The 18665-nt window shown below is 28.1% G+C and overlaps 1 protein-coding gene across 1 annotated transcript; it reads right to left on the bottom strand.

The window, feature by feature from the left end:
- Positions 1-16792: 16792 nt before the first annotated feature.
- LOC111676660 (seminal metalloprotease 1-like) lies at positions 16793-17603 on the bottom strand. Its single transcript, XM_023437624.2, has 2 exons — positions 17396-17603; positions 16793-17337 (listed from the first exon to the last, which is right to left on the bottom strand). The coding sequence occupies exons 1-2, from the start codon at positions 17601-17603 to the stop codon at positions 16793-16795; spliced, it is 753 nt and encodes a 250-aa protein (XP_023293392.2).
- Positions 17604-18665: the final 1062 nt, after the last annotated feature.

Below are 18665 nucleotides of genomic sequence, written 5' to 3'. Positions count from 1 at the left end.
GTTGTTCCGGCTTTTAGAGAGCTACAAGTATACTTAACATAATTATGAGACCTTTTCGTAGGGTTCAGTTGTATTGCGGCTAAGTGAAAAAATGGTCCAATTTTAACTATTCTAACTAGGTATATTCCTTGGTCCAAGAAAATAATATTCGTAAAATCCTCTTAAATTATCTTAAATATCGTGACCTGTAGATTGCGCACTCACACAGACGGACGGACAAACTTAGCTTAATCAATTTGTTGATTTGGAACTGATTTGTATACTTAAAGTTTGTCTTTTACAATTATTATACTCTTCTATTTCTCTGGCCTTAAATTATTTCTGTCAATTTTTTTGAAATTATTTCTTATTTATTGGCAACTAATTCTTTCTTTAATAAACATTCCAGTACCACTGAAACATTACCTATTCCTATCAATAACCCTGAAAAGTATGTACGTTATTTTGTTATTTTCAACTATTGACATTGTATTCAATCATTAAAGCCTTCTGTATTAAAATGACTGGCTTGGCAAACTACGCAGCAGTATGTTGTATCTATTTGATGGCAACAAAAGAAAATACAATATCCATTGTTTTCACATCATTGCTTCTGTAAGCCTTTAATTAAACCTTCAAAATAGGAAATGGAAAATCATTGTAAATTTCCAACTATTTGTCTTAACTCGAAACATTTAATAATAATAAACACAACACTCTCTCACACACACACAGAAACGTAAATATGTAAAAAACAAAGCCTCTGACAAAATAGTGTTGTAGATGAAAATAAATAAATGATGATTTAGCTAAAATATTAAATCCCTAGAAAGTGTTGGTATTTTCATTTAGTTTTAACTAGAATATTGGAGTGTTAAAAAAATTACTTTTAACACATACTGCTAGTGCACAGTTTTTCACTTCTATAACAAAAATAACTATTGGAATTATACTTTGTCTAAAAAAATAAATTTTTTCTTGTGCCCTAAAGTAGGCAACTATTTGTGTGCTTTTGTTATAAAACAACAAACCTGCAAGTATGCTAATGATTGCTTTTTTCCACACTCTTTTAAGCACCAATCAATATTGGTGTGTGCGAGTGTGTGTGTGTGTTAGGAAACATTATGATGAGTTGGCAATTTTTATGGGAAAACTCTTCCTTTCTAAAAAGAAACACAACCAACAAAGCATAAGTCTACAGCTAAAGAATGAAGCTGCAAAAGAATTAGAGCAAACTGACGAGGAACAATAAAAACCTAATGTTTTCATAAAGAAACTTGTTTGTTGGCCAAAACACACTGACAATGGGATTTAAAGATTTTCTACTATATGAAACGAACGCCTGCCTATCTGTTTGCATTTTCTGTAGAAGTATGAAAAGAAAATGAACATTTTGGTACTAGTGCGAGGATTTCAAAAAAAAAAGTTTATATAAATGTATTTATCATCTTTTTTGATTTTCTTCTTTATTTCTTTTATACACTTTTTTATACTCTATTAAAAATTCATAAATGTTTTTTTTGTTCTTGTAATTCTACTACGAGTGTTTTGCTTTATTTTGTTCTTTTCTTTAAAGGCCTTTGTAAGTGAGGGAAACGATTTTTTACAGTTTGGTTTATATGGTAAAAGCAATTTCCTGACTCATTGCACACGCAATATTGAAGAAAGTACATATTGATCTGTTCTGCACATTTAAATTTACATACAAATATACATAGATATTGAAAATGACGGGGGCCTATGAGAATGCTGCACAGTGGGTTGTTGTCTTCATTAGAGCATTTGAAAAATATATGAAAACCTGACTATAAATCAGTCTATAGTCTTGACTATAAATCAAACTATAGTCTTCACTACAGATCAGTATATAGTCTTGACTATAAATCAGTATATAGTCTTGACTATAAATCAGTATATAGTCTTGACTATAGATCAGTCTATACTCTTGACTATAGATCAGTCTATAGTCTTGACTATAGATCAGTCTATAGTCTTGACTATAGATCAGTCTATAGTCTTGACTATAGATCAGTCTATAGTCTTGACTATAGATCAGTCTATAGTCTTGACTATAGATCAGTCTATAGTCTTGACTATAGATCAGTCTATAGTCTTGACTGTAGATCAGTCTATAGTCTTGACTATAGATCAGACTATAGTCTTGACTATAGATCAGACAATAGTCTTGACTATAGATCAGTCTATAGTCTTGACTATAGATCAGTCTATAGTCTTGACTATAGATCAATCTATAGTCTTGACTATAGATCAATCTATAGTCTTGACTATAGATCAATCTATAGTCTTGACTATAGATCAGTCTATAGTCTTGACTATAGATCAATCTATAGTCTTGACTATAGATCAATCTATAATCTTGACTATAGATCAATCTATAGTCTTGACTATAGATCAATCTATAGTCTTGACTATAGATCAATCTATAGTCTTGACTATAGATCAATCTATAGTATTGACTATAGATCAATCTATAGTCTTGACTATAGATCAATCTATAGTCTTGACTATAGATCAATCTATAGTCTTGACTATAGATCAATCTATAGTCTTGACTATAGATCAATCTATAGTCTTGACTATAGATCAATCTATAGTCTTGACTATAGATCAATCTATAGTCTTGACTATAGATCAATCTATAGTCTTGACTATAGATCAATCTATAGTCTTGACTATAGATCAATCTATAGTCTTGACTATAGATCAATCTATAGTCTTGACTATAGATCAATCTATAGTCTTGACTATAGATCAATCTATAGTCTTGACTATAGATCAATCTATAGTCTTGACTATAGATCAATCTATAGTCTGGACTATAGATCAATCTATAGTCTTGACTATAGATCAATCTATAGTCTTGACTATAGATCAATCTATAGTCTTGACTATAGATCAATCTATAGTCTTGACTATAGATCAATCTATAGTCTTGACTATAGATCAATCTATAGTCTTGACTATAGATCAATCTATAGTCTTGACTATAGATCAATCTATAGTCTTGATTATAGATCAATCTATAGTCTTGACTATAGATCAATCTATAGTCTTGACTATAGATCAATCTATAGTCTTGACTATGGATCAATCTATAGTCTTGACTATAGATCAATCTATAGTCTTGACTATAGATCAATCTATAGTCCTGACTATAGATCAATCTATAGTTTTGGCTTTAGATCAATCTATAGTCTTGACTGTAGATCAATCTATAGTCTTGACTATAGATCAATCTATAGTCTTGACTATAGATCTACAGTCAGTCTATAGTCATGACTACAGATCGGTCTATAGTCACGATTATTGTATATTCTTCATATATCAGTCAACAAAACATTTATTTATTATCTTTTTTTGTTTTCTTTAATAAAGGTTACTTAACCCATTGTGTTTTACAATCCCTCATGACTTTATGTATGAGTGGTTGGTTATTTCGCAAGAGAATATGTTGTTGTTTTTGTATGAATGTTACGCACAATGAAATGAAAAATTATTACTCATGTTTTTTGCATTTCTTTAACATTTAAGCCATTGTGTACTCACACACAAGCACATACAGAAATTGAAAAAAGAATATGAAAAAAAGAACGAGTAGAATGAAACAATCTCAGATATTGCTTTTCCATAGAAATCTAAATGTAAATGCTGGTTGTTATATCTGGTAAGAGATGATGCTATTAAGGGGTTAAAAGTGAGTAATGATTCCATTTTACTCTAATCCGCACGCACATGCATAAGTCGAGTGTTATTTGTTTTATTTTTTTTTTTAGTTGTTTGTCTACTAGGCGTATGAGCAAGAGTAAATGAAGCATACTCTAAGGCTGTGTATGTGTTTTCTTATTGTATGCTGTGGGTTTTGAAATTAAAAATAACTAGAGGTAATTTTTCATTGTTTATTAAATAAAAGGAAATAGGGAAAAAAGTAAAATACCATACTTCGTAAATTTAATCTAATTAATTTTAAAGTTGGTTTTTCTATTGAATTATTGCCCACATGTTATTTGCACTTATTGGCCTAGTTTTTAAGTGAAATAAAGTGTTTTTTTTTGTTTTCGAGTTTCTAAATTGTTAAGCAGTTTTTAGATGTTATTTGTAACTAGTTTTTTAAAGCAAAAAAATATTTAATAAACATTTTGATTAAATGTTTAATTTTCTTTAAATCAATTTTTAATTTTAATTAATTTTATTTTATTTTAATTACTTTTGTTTTATTTTGTAACAACTTTCTCTTAGGTACTTGGTAATAAAGCCAAAGTCTTTACTTTCTATCTTTGCCATATGTCTATATTCCTAATTGTAGATTTATCTGTGATCTTGACTGAAGTCAAGTCAGTAGTCTTGAATATGAACCTGTGTATGATATTTATGATAGACCAAACTATAGTCTAATTGATAGCTTGACCTGTCTAAGTTCTGGACTAAAGTATAGTCTATAATCGGGACTTTAGAGCTGTAATTAGTTTGAACTTTCCATTATCCTATATTTTTGAGAATAGACCTGCCTGTAGTCCTGACTATAGATAAAACTATTGACTTCACTACTGATCAGTCTATGAATTTATGACTAGATAAGTCTTTAATATTCAGTATATAACTGTCAGTAATCTTGTCTATAGTCAAGACAATAGGCTGATCTTTGGTCCAGACTAGAGACTGATCTTTATATCTTAAACATAGACTAGTTGCTAGTCTCGACTTTAGATTAGTCTATAGCTTTGACTATGGACCAATTTATATTCATCGCTATAAATAAGTATTGTATTAGTGATCTATTTTAATAGGTTAGGTTACGTTAGGTTAGGTAAGGTTGATAGGAGGTTGAACAGGCCACTATTGGGCCTGTTTTGCGCTCCTTATCATAAAAAAAGGGAACAGAATGAATTATTTTTCAGTGTTTAGAAACTCAGTTTCTTAACGTAATTCCGAAGAATTTTCCAATCAGTGTTAGTCAGGAATGTTATTTCCGAAATAACATCACTTCCAAGATACATGTATCTAACTGCGATGAATGCCTGGCAGTGGCAAAGAAAGTGCTCCAGAGTTGTACCTGCTCATTTTCAGAAGATTTTTCGTCAATTCTATTTTATTAACACTGTCTGACTTTTTTGTTTCAATCAAAAAAATTCACTTTATTCCCTTTTCGAGAATATTCCCCGAACTTTTTCATGGCTATACAAAACCTTAGCATATCTTTAGGCGTTTAGAAAATTGTTATGAGATTTTATTTAAATAGTTAATTATTTATCTTAAGATGAATAAAATCTTAAGATAATTAGTTCTTTTGTCCAATTCACAATCCGTGTTGTATGGTTGTATTGCAGTTTGTATTAATTTTTTATTATCGATTTGTTTTTGAAAAATTTTTATGACTTACAACAATACGACATCGATTGTGAATTGAACATTTGTTTTCTTATTATTAGGTTTCCAAGTTTTAAAATCATAAAATGATATTGTCATTGTACTAGTTCATTTCCTAGCGGTTAACTTAACATCTTTATTGTTTGCACTAATTTACTTTTTTAGTTCATAAATTAAACTGTAAAAGATAGAAACAATTTCTTTAAACAACAAATTTTATTTGCGAACAACAATATTTGCCAAAATTTTTGGCTTCATAAATTTTAAGTTTTAGCCATTTTCTTGGCTAGTATTATAAAAAGGATTCAATTAAGTAAGACTAAAATATATTATAGTCTTACTTAGTAATTAAACGAGTTAATTAAGTAGTTTTTAGTGCGGTCTAAAGTAAGATTTATTATTATTGTAAATACTTGTACATTTTTGGTATAAAACGGAGGAAATGTAAAAATTCTTCTTGTAGAAACAAATGTATAAATATTTGTTTTCTTAAAAGTACAAACAAAGGATCTTTTCTTATTAAAACTTAAATTGAAAAATTTTTTATACAAAACAGAAGAAACATTTCTCATTTAAAACCATTAACATTTATTAGTGGTCTCATAATAATCATAATCACCACCATCACCAAGAGCACCAGGCCACAACACGCCATTATTGTCAGCGTCAACGTCTTCGTCAACATCATGTAAAACATTTAGGGAAGATAAAGATCATGGTGTGATAACAACAGCAAATATCTTTCTTATTTTTTCATATTAAAGAGTCCATTTTCCAGTCTGTCTGTCAGTTTGTCTGGCTATTGAAACCTTTTGCATATATTTTTTTATGTAAATCTGTCTGTCTGTCTGTTTGTCTTGTTCTGTCACTCTGTCTGTCCATTCAACTGAATATTTTCATTAATATAAACGTCCCTTAAGGCAAATTTGTTGAATGTCATTATTTTATGATGTCGTTCGTTCGTTTCTTGTTGCTGTTGTTGTTATCATTGGCAATCGTTGTCTTACTTGTTGGCAGCAATATTAGCAGTAACAGCAGCATATGGTCCATTCGTAACTGAAAAAAAAAAAAAAATATTTTTAACAACTTTTGTTTACCAGGACCAAAACATTTGGGTAAATATGTTTGTATATTTACAACACCTTTAGTAAGTATATATAAATATTTTTTTTGTATTTTAAAATACATATTTATTTTCTTCTTCTGTAACAAATTTGCCATCTCTTTCTCACCATTTCTCTAAAGTATCGTAATGTCTAAATGGTATCTTTCAAATTACACATGTATTTTTGGTAACTTTTATATATTTTTATTTTTACATGTTTTTGGTGGAAATTGAATATTCAAACCATTTACAGGTGTCGTGTTTGTCCTTTAAATAGAAAATAAACTCTCTAATACAAATGAAATCACACACTGAAACATGTATTTATACATTTTATACACACTTATTTACTATTTGCTTTAACATACAGACATACTTAAGCTGGTTTTAGTAGAAGTATATACGATTTTTTTCTTTCCTAATTTTGCTTCAAAAAGGTGTCAGAGCTGTAAAACAAATAAACTTAAATTTGTGTCTGGGGAGTGATGTTGATGATGAGAACGATTACGATATATTTTTTTTCCAGAATATTGTTGTTAAATAAACTGTGAGAGAAAGAGAGAAAAAAAGAAAAACAATCAAAAAGCCATTATACAGCTCAAGTAACTGCTCGAAAGGTGAACATTATTTAGGCAAAATTGCAAGGGTTTAAATATTATATTTTTTTTACAGTTGTAAAGGGCAGTTATATTAAGAAGTCGTTATATCTGTAGATAATAGAATATGTTTTATAAATTCTCTGTTTTTCTGCTATTTTAAAACGTGTCTGTTAGTTTTTTACTCCTCAAAAGTGGTTCAAGGAGTTAATGTAGTTATTATTCTACTGTAATATAGGAACAAAAAATTTCACCTTATTTCACAAAAAAGAAATTGATTATTACTTTAGTAAGCAGTTAATCTAGGAAGTCGAATTAGATCCTGTACTGTACATTATAAGGCAAAAACTTTTCAGAATAAGCTTCTCTTTAAGAAAAAGGATTCTTTTTGAAAAATTATTAATTTTTTAGTTATAGAATAGCTTTATTTTATTTTTTATAAAAAGCTGTTTGGTAAAGTGGCAGCTTTTATTGAAAATATTTTTAAAAAAGTTTATTTTTTATTATTTTATTAAAAGATTCCTTTTTTAATAAAAGCTCTTTTGTAAAAAAAACTTTATTTTGGGAACATAGTTTATTTGCTATTTTTTTGAAAGCTTTAACCTTTTATGAGGAAAGTTTTTGTTTACAAAAAGCTTAAGGTAATATTAGTGAACTTTAAAAAAACCGTTCTTTTTAATGCAAATTCTTAATTTTGTTAAAAAGCTTTTTTTAATTTTTGTTAGTATTTTTTTTAAGAAAATGATAACTTACAAAAACTTTTATTAATAAAAATATAGTTTGGTGAGAAAATATATTGCTTTTGGGCTAAAATGCTGGTTTTACTGTGCTTTCTTAAAAACAGCTTAATTTGTGAAAAAGCTTATTTATTTATTTATTTATTTATTTATTTATTTATATTGAGTCCCTGTTGGGAATCACAATCCATCTATTAATAGGCTACCATTTAACTAAAAAGCTTTAAGTATAATAAACGCTTTTGTTAAGAAAATTAAAGTTTAGTGAATAAATTGTTTTATTGAAAAAATTTAGCTATTTAAGAAAACATTTTACTTTTGAGATAAATGCTAGATTTGATTGCGCTTCTTTTTAAAAGAGCTTATTTTGTGGAAAAGTTTTTTTTACTTATATTGTAATACCATTAATAATTACAATATAATCGATTTCTGTTGGAAATCGAGATCACAACCCCTTTACCACAACTAACCAATTAGCGAAAAGCTTTTGTTAAAAATAAAGTTTGGTGCAAAAATAGTTTTATGAGAAAAACATAGTTTTTTTGTTGATCAAATATGTTTCTTTAGCGGTAAAAGCTTTGTTTTAATATACTTCTTTTTAATAAAACTAATAAGCTTATCCACTTACTTAGTGGATAAGTTTATTTATTTTGTTATATTTTAATAAAATTAAAAATTACATTAATTTACCGACGATGACCATACGGTCGTTGTAATGGATTGCAATAAAGTCTCTCGTGTGAATCGAAACCGCAATCCCTTTATTGGCATTCCACTAATTAGCGAAAAAGCTTTTCATTCAGAACTTATATTTTATACAATATTTAATTGAGAAAGCTTTATTTTTGAGTAAAGGGTATTAAGAATAACTAATTTTGACGTTTAATTCTAGAAAAATATATTCATAAAGAATACTTTATTTAAAAAACTGTGGCAAAAAAAAAAAAAAAAAATGAACTGCAAAACAATACATTAAAAAAGTTCTGATCTACTTTTCATAAAAACTCTCTATAATGTTGAATTGAATATGAAGATTTTTTTATTTTTGTCACAGAAATGTTGTTACTGAATAATCTTCGAAAATCTTTTTTCTTTTGTGAATAAAATTTTATTTATTAACTAATTTCATTTTTTACTAAATAATATTTCTTTACACAATTTTAAACTTGACCAGAGTAAAATTTAAAATTTTCTTTTTAATTATTTTTTTTTTTCTGTTAATACCAATTAATATTGAATTGTAAATTACTGTTTTTTCTTCACTATCACTACCATGATGCTCATTATAAATTTAAAATAGTTGAAATTGTTGTTTTAATAACGAACACATACTAATTGCTTTATAAACTTTATGTTAGCGAATGGAAAATTGCAGAAAACAAAAAAAAAAAAAAAAAAAAAAAAACAAAATTCTACTAGTTCCCGTTTCAAACTGGCAAATAGAATAAAAAGTAAAAAATAAAAAATACCTTTTGGCTTAGAAGAAAATTTATAGACGAGCATATTTAGTCATAAAAAGACTTGACTATAAACGTATTTTAGTTTCCTTTAAAACAGATTTTTCTTTCCCTTTTTATCCTTTTGCTGCTTCTACTAGGAAAATTGTTATAATTGCATAGAAATGAATTACAAATGCAATTAAAATGTATGCTAGAGAAAAACTATGAAGAAATAGAAAATCAAGGAATAAAATTGAAATTGAACAACAGGATATTGTAAATGTTGTGAGCTGGAAACCATGATATGAAAACAACAAGCAATAAAATCAACAACAGCAACGAAGCAGCAACCACAATAACATTGACGACAGCAAGGACTGCAATGAGACAATAAGCAACCAATACATTTAAAGCCACACAAAGCAGCAAAAGAAGATACGAAATATTAGGAAAAAAATATGCAATAGTATTTTCTCTTGTTTAAAGGAATTAACAGACTTAATCCTGTTGTACAATAAGAGGGAATGCAAGTAAGTAGAGGAGTGGATTTTGCTGTAGGAATGAATAAAATCTGTAAAAAAATTTATATATTTATTTATTTTTTACTGATTTTTCTTTATTTTTTTAGTTATTGCAAGTTTCATAATTGTCATTTAAATGAACAGATGAAGAGAATTTTTGTTTAGTTTTTTTTCATTCATTTGAGTTTTCTTTACAAAATTATTGATATAATTTCATTTTGAGACCTTAGGAGTAGAATGTAGAGTTTAAGGTCCTTTTAAGTATGAGAACAACATTTTTAAAATAAATTTGAGAAATTAAATATGGAATGTAAAGTTTAAATAATACTTTTGAAGTTTTGCACATTTAAAAGTTTTATCAAACAAACAAAAAAAAAAATTCATTTAGAAGCAGACTGAAAGCTTTTTAAAAACAAATTTACTAAAATATTTTACGAAAGTATATTTTTTACAAAAATAAGCTTTTTTAAAAAAAAGTTTTTCTTCTTTAGATATTGATATTATCACATAAAGAGTGTTTTTGACAAATTGATTTCTGCATAAAAATAATAATTTGCAAGAAAAATAAGATTTATCTACAAAACTAAATTAAAAAAAAAATTAAAAACTTTTTCATAAAAATAATTTCGATTAATTTTTATCAATATTAAGCTTTTGCAATTTGTAGAAAAATTTGTTATTGAAATTTAAAAATTTTTATTTCACAAATAAGTTTACTTTTCATATGAGCAGGTTTTTTATAATTTTGTATTTTATTTTTTTAGAACAGTCCATAAAAAAGCTTTTTAAGAAGTGCTTTTTTACAAAAAGCTGTTACAAGAAAAAAGCTTTTATTCTGAAAGTGAACTAGCTAGTTCTAGCTTTTCATAAAATATTTTTATTTTCACAAGGTTTTTTACATAAAATATTTTTTTTAATTTTTAGAAAAATAATATTTTTACAAAAAGTTTTAAAAATTACTTTTACACAAAAAGCTTTTTCTCCGAAATTAATATGTTTTCACATAAGATTAATAATAAGATTTCTCACAAAAAAGAGGAAATAAAGGTTTTTTAAAACGGATATTTTTTGTAAAAATATTTTTTTTTCGCAGAAAGTGAAAGCTTTTTTTTTTTTTTAAAATATGTTAATTTAAAATGAAGCTTTTCTGAACAAAGAAGTTTTTTTTTTTTTAAGAAAAAATTAAAAAAGTGAACTTTTTAACAATAAGCTTTTTTCACATTATAAATCGTTTTTTTAACATTTTTACAAAAACAATCATATTCAAGTGAAGGAGCTTTTTTATTACCAAAAAAGATTTTCATACAAATAAGCTTAACAAACAGTTATAAATACTTTTAAGCGAAAAGAAGGTTTTAAACAAATAAAGGGTTTTTTAGAATAACCTTTTTTGTTGAATAAAAAAAGCTTTTAATAAACCTTTTCAAAAAAGCTTTTAAAAAATCTTTTCAAAAAAAGCTTTTTAATAAAAAAATTTACATATCTGATCTACAGGGTGTTTACAGTAGAACTTTTTATTTTTGATAAATATTTTAAATTAAAAAAATAAATAAAAAAATCTTTTCCCACAGCGAATTTAAAAATTCTCAAAAAAAAACTATTAAAGTTTGTTATATGCGAAAAATATATATAAAGATTTCACACATTATAAGCAACAAAAAGAGAAATAAAAATTGTGACATCCAGAAAAAAGTTATATGATTGCTGCAAACATTTTATAACAAAAACCTAAAAATAAACTTGAAAATTAAAAAAAGAGGAAAATAAAACAATTGTAATTGTATATAGCTTTTTGTTTTAAACAAATATGAAAAAATTTAACAGAAACTAAGGAGGAAACTAGGTAAAGGTATGTAGTAAGTACTTTACTTTATAGATATTTAAGTTTCTATTGAGCTACATACACATGTATGCACATATATATGTACGTATCTACATACATAGTTTTAAACTTTAAAAGGTCGTGTTGTTTATTGTCAAAGAATATACGTTCATTGATTAATTGTTATAATTTTTAAACATTTTTATATAAAACAACCTTCAACTAACTGTAGTGTAGGGTATTATTTTCACAAAAACATCCTGTAAAAAAAGTCCCTCAAAGCAACAAAATGACAAACTTTACTTTTACTGCATGCAAGTTTACTTGCTTTACACGCGAAAAAATTCAAAAATTAATGAAAAACTTTTTGCATAATCTTTTGTTACAACAAAAAGCTACAAAAATAAACTTGTAAAAACAGCAGCAACAATATAACAAGTAAGAATGTATAGTCGGGTATGGTCGACCATAAGATACCTTACATATTGTGAGTCAAATGAGAATTAACATATTTATGAGCTCAAAACTTCTATTCGAGGGTACGGTTGTGCAAAATTTTATCAAATTATCTTAAAATTTGAGACCTGTAGCGTGTTAACATGGACATACAGGAGGACCTACAGAAAGAGCGGCGGATGGACGGACAGACGTACATAGCTAAATCGAGATTCTGAGGCAATTGGTAAACTTAAAGGTGGGTGTAGCATCAATATTTTTGAGTGTAACAAACATCAGTCCAAACCCATAATACTCTTCCCATTATACTGGTATACTTTATAAAAAGTATAGTGTATAAAATGTAAATTGTAAAAAAAAACAAAATAACTAAAGTGATATTATTTGTAACCAAAAAGACAAAACAGAAAAACTTTGTTGTTATTTTAGTCGTTTTTATTGTTGTTTTCGTAACTCAAAACCGCAAACTATCGCAAAGTCAAACCCAGTAAAGTGTTAGTCAAGCCACCAACCAACCATCGAAGGATTTTATTTTTGAAGTCAAAAAACACTACAGAGTAGGCAAAGAATGCAACATCAGGGTTGGGCATATATGTAAATTTTGTATTGACATCAATAAGTATTGTACTAGAAAAAATGAAAAAACAGAAAGTCCTAAACAGAGGATTAGTTAGTTAAAACAAAATATTTCATTGACAATACGTGTTAAGGTATCTGCTAAAATTGCATTTTATATAAAATCATTAAATTATCCACCTCTGTTCCAGATTTTGATAGCAATGCCATGTAGGATTTAAAGTTTGGTCTAAAACTAAAAAGACATTTGTTTTTGTCTTCCTTGGCGTTTTTTTTTCTAAATTTTATTGCACATTTTGTTTTCATTTTTAAGGATAAAACCTTATAAACCATTTAAGTCGACAGTCTATGAACTCTACATATATATTATATGGAGATACATATATTGTTAGTAAAAATTTTAAATATTTTGCTATATATTCCTAGTTTTTTTTTTTTTTTTTGAAATAAATTTCGCCTGAAAAATTGTATTTTATTTTTGTATCCATATAAATATTAATCGTTTATTTTAGATTTATAACACACATGTTTTATACCGAAATTCCTAAAATAAACCATCAACAACTATATTAAACATTTATAAATATGAAGCTTAATCCGTTATATGTCTCATATGAATTAAAGAACTTAGTATACGTTTTAGTTATGAAAATACATAGCTATAAAAACATGACAAGGAATTTCCGTTGCAAGTTATTATACCCTACTTATTAGTTGTTTATGAATTAACCATTTCATTCGTTATACCATTCGACATCGTAGGAAGAGTTCATATATACATATGTATAAGTTTGACATGTCATTTTTGATTTCTATAATACAGTAATTTTCCCATCCTCTAAATTCTGAGGCTTTATTAATAGTGGAGTCAATTTAACTATGTCCGTCTGTCCTTTCGTCCGTTTGTGTATTTGTTAAAATAAATTTTTAGAAGACCGCAGATATCTACGAAATTTTCACACTTAAAATTTTATTTTCTATTCTTGTACCTGCTTGTTTATAAAAACAAAAACCAGAGCAACATCAACACTTTTTGCTGTGAAACATGCAGCCCAGGAAAAACTTTTCTTACCCGGTAATCAGGCAAGTAATATTGAAGCAATGCTGAAGTACTTAATTTTGGGGTGAATAACTAATTATTTTTGTTCGACAAAGTTAAAAAAATAACTCTTTTGGACTTAAACCTGGCTCTACAGTTATTTTTTTATATTTATTAGTCTTTCCGCTTACCTAGTGCTCCATTAACAAGTTATTTTATAGGACTTGTTGGAATAGTTTTACAAAAAGTGTAAATTGATACGACCACTCATTACCAGATAATGTGTTAAATAACTACATTATCTAGATTACTCATTACCAAAATATGAAGATTTTTTGCTGTTTTTTTTTTGGTTTTTGTTCTTCATAATTCTTCTATAAACATGAGATTTAGCATGAGGTGCTTTTGATTTTTCTAAAAGTTTCAACCTGAAGGCAGAAAATTTCACATATAGATACTGAAATAAATGAGAAACTATAAAATAGGACTATTTTGGTACTTTTTAGTAGCAAAACCTGTAGCTCTGGACTTTTTATCGATATGACTACACTATACACTTTGTTTTGACGTATATCGATAATTTTTGATGAAAAATAGAAAAAGTGTTTCCGAAGGATATCGTCAGATATTATTTCTTTAAACAAATAACGTATTTTTTCTTTGCGAATAACAATAGACTATCAAAACTCAAAAAATAACTCCTCAAATCAAAAAAATCTTGGAAAATTATGAAAGACTGCAAATAGTGCTCAATTGCTTTTTAAAATGATTAAAATTGGGTGATTCCTACTTAAGGGATCCGTTATGTTTTTAAATCATGTTTATCATATCAAACAATTTCTGTTAAAAATGTTTATCATATTTGTAGCTTGAAAACAAATAAACTAAGTAAAAATCTTATCTATTTGTTACCACCCGAATAATGTGACTGACTCTATAAACTATAGCTGACTCTTTAGTCAGTTGCTTCATACAATTTGTAATTACTAGACAAAGTGACGCTAAGTTTTAGCAAAACGTTTCACAAAAGCTGTTTTTTTCATGATACAGGGGATATTTTAAGATAAACGAATCGAGTAAAGAAATGTAATATAGGAACTGACCTACTTTCTTGTTTATATTATTTCATGATTTTTTGAAAACTTATTGATCCATTTTTTATAAAAATTTACTGATAGTAGAATTATACGAGGATTGTCTATATGCTGAATAAGAAGTATTGCAGATGAGTAAGGGCCAAATTAAACATACATATATGATTGATTAAGATCTCTCAATCTTAATCAATCTCGAAATTAAGCTGAAATTGATTGTTTCATAACGAACCGTTAAATGACGATTAGTTTTACCTGATCGAATATACGTTAATGGAATCAGTTGATTCGATATCGAACCACGATAAGAAGAAAAAAACAAGTATGAATGTATAGTCGGGCGTAGCCGACCATATGATACCCTACACCAGTCAGTATGTATGTTAAAAATGGGGATTATTTAAAAAATAAAGCATTTGGTTTGTTTTTTTTTTTTAACTTTATTTCGGAATATTTTTACTTTTTTTTTGCAAAAAAAGAGATTTTTAAGAGGGCTCAAAGGGAAGTAGGGCAAAATATTGCCCTATCCTTAAAAATGTTAACGGTTGTATGGGGCTAGTCGAAATAATGGACCGATTTTTCCCAATTTCAATGTGTGTGCCAAATTTCATTCAATTATCTTGAAATTGCGGCCTGTACCTTGTGCACAAGGTTTACATGGACAACCAGCCAGCAAGCCAGACGGACGGACGGACGGACGGATATAGCTTAATCGACTCAGAAAATGATTCTAAGCCGATTGGTATACTTTAAGGTGGGTATAGGACGAATATTTTTGTATGTTACCAACATCAGCACAAACCCAATATACCCTCCCCACTAAAGTGGTGTAGGGTATAAATACAATCAACTGTTTTTGATCGCGTATACAGAAGAAGAGTCGGCTGCTTGGTATCTGTAAGATCATTGCGGGCTTTAGTTAGTAAAATTACATAAAATTGCTACCCAGGAGAAATTCAGAAGTATCAATATTGGACCACCATATACCGCGAAGTGACGATAAATAACGTAGTCAAACAAATATTTAACCCTGAGAACAAAGTATGTTTTTCCAGAGAACTGAGATTTGCTGAATATGGATTTGGTCTTATAATCTCTCCAATATATATAGTATTTTCAAAATCTAAAACATTCTTTTTTTGAAATTGTGAGATTTGGATTCGCAGCTCTGTCCTCTATAAAAGTATACTTTGTTCTCTTGGTTTCGATTTTTCTCAAAATTATGTTGGTCTGTGTAATTTGGAAAATTCTCTGTCTTTTCGATATAAGTTATGTTTATTACACTTCAAAATAAAGAATTTGTTTGTCTTATAGTATGCCATGATTACGACTATATCTTGAGTTCTTCATGGGAATACTACACCACTATTACCACCAATCTCCAATGCCACATTCCACACAAATGCATAAATATATTTCTTCCCTTCAATTCAGTTTTTTTTTCAGTCTCTAGCTGTTTATTTCTTTATCAACCAGATGCAAGTTTTGTTATTATAAACTTACTGTTGGCTGTGTTACAATGTTGGTTTTATTTTGGGTGACATCCGTTTTAGACTGTTAGAAAAATTCCGATTTGACCATTTATTTCTACGTTGTTATGTTGTCTAAGGAAGAGTGTGTTCATTTTGGGAGATTGATATTTTCTGCATTAACAATTACAAATATTACTTATTTACTTATTTTTAACTTTTTTTTTTGATAACTCACTTGGGTTTTCCATCTTTTTACCACTAAGAAGTCCAATACTTAAATGACACAGTATAGCTGTCTTTGCAGGGGATCACATGATGATAAAAATACTATTTTCATTAAAAATAGTGTTATAAAGTTTATGAATTATTTTTCGAAAGTGGTTTTAAAGTTAAAAGCGTAGAAAACTAAGACTATTTTGTTTATGATAAGATAATAAACATAATTCGTTTAAAAACTAAATAACTCTCTACTGCATTATAATCTAAAATGCTATAAAATAATACGCAATTTAAATCTATTTAAATCTTTTTTTAATAACCATCGCAATAACAAGAATCTTAAGAATAACTTTTATACTTCTCTTAAAGCACAATCATACATCAAATTAAGTTTCAATATATCTTTGAAACTTAAACCCTTCCTTTGTCCCAACTCCACACCACTCTGTAAAGGTATTATAGTAGGTAGACCATTTTTCGTAAAGGCCGTAGAGCTATAGTGCATAACACTATAATAATCATATTCAATACCAAAGTCGGTGACAAACTTTTCACTTTGTTTCCTAAAGAAAGGTTTATATTTATCTTGAACATTTTCCAGCATAACCCAAATATAGTCATCTCGATTTGGGGCACTATGTTGATGATAGAAACCTAAGGCGTGTAACAGTTCATGAATAATCTTGCCTTTTATAAAGCAGCCTTTATCCAAATCGTTAACATGTAAATTTAAAGTCTGTTTAAAGCCCGTATAACCTACTGTCGCATAACAACCGTGCAGTGTTCCGGTAATATTAATATAGTCTCTGGTATCATTTCCAGCTATCTGGAAACGTATACAGCTTATCGATTCAATGGCAGCCATAGCTTGTTGTATGTAAGATATTTGATCGGCATCTAAAAGGAAAATTTTTATAAAATATTTTTTTCACAATTTTCTTTATATATAACTTACTAAACACTTCATCTATTTTATAGTAAACTATGCCCAAAGGCCAAGTTTTTAAAACATTTGTTACACCATTTCTATTGGTTGCCAGCAGCATATCACCTTCATAATAACCAGCAGTTAATTCAGGATCTTCTTCCCATAATTCGGTATTAACAGGAGCTGTATAGCCGTAGGCTAGTAAATTGCTTAATAAAATTACAAAGAGTATCATGTTGTTGCTTTGAAAAGTGTTCTTAAACTAAGATTTTTGGTATAAACGTCTTATTTATAAATAGACAAAAATTGTGTAAATTTTTGGAATTTGTAAAACTTTTGTAAGTTATAAAATCTAAACCATAAAATAATAAAAATATGTTCTTTTTGAGTCTTATCACATATGATTTTGTAATTCTTTTTATTTATCTTTATTTAAATAAGTATTTACTTTTAGGGGTCAAGTTTAAAGTTTTCTAATCGAATGCTTCAGATAACGTACTTAAGTTTTATCTATTTTCTTCTTATTGGAGTTTTTACTCGCAGAATTTCTCACAACATAAATACATACTGAATTAAAGATATTAACAAGTTTTAGTCGAATCTAGAGCAGAGATTAAAGTGCAGTATATAATCGAGCTTAAGTCAATTTTGTAACATGCTCAAAGTTAAATCTATAGCAAGCTTAAAGTAGAATTCACAGAAATGCTTAGTTTATCATATGGGCGAGGTCGTGTCTTTAGACGTCGTTTCTATATATTACCCTAACATCGAATTTAAAATTGAGTCTAAAGACAAGCTTAAAGTCGAGTCGAGCTTAAAGTCGAGGCTTAAAGTCGAGTCTATAGACGAGCTTAAAGTCGAGTCTATAGACGAGCTTAAAGTCGTGTCTATAGACGAGCTTAAAGTCGTGTCTATAGACGAGCTTAAAGTCGAGTCTATAGACGAGCTTAAAGTCGATTCTATAGACGAGCTTAAAGTCGAGTCTATAGACGAGCTTAAAGTCGAGTCTATAGACGAGCTTAAAGTCGAGTCTATAGACGAGCTTAAAGTCGAGTTTATAGACGAGCTTAAAGTCGAGTTTATAGACGAGCTTAAAGTCGAGTCTATAGACGAGCTTAAAGTCGAGTCTATAGACGAGCTTAAAGTCGAGTCTATAGACGAGCTTAAAGTCGAGTCTATAGACGAGCTTAAAGTCGAGTCTATAGACGAGCTTAAAGTCGAGTCTATAGACGAGCTTAAAGTCGAGTCTATAGACGAGCTTAAAGTCGAGTCTATAGACGAGCTTAAAGTCGAGTCT

This window comes from Lucilia cuprina, chromosome 2 (assembly GCF_022045245.1).
Source record: "Lucilia cuprina isolate Lc7/37 chromosome 2, ASM2204524v1, whole genome shotgun sequence".
NCBI lineage: Eukaryota > Metazoa > Arthropoda > Insecta > Diptera > Calliphoridae > Lucilia > Lucilia cuprina.
The sequence above is the reverse complement of the archived record's forward strand: the minus strand, read 5'-3'. Positions and strand labels throughout refer to the sequence as shown.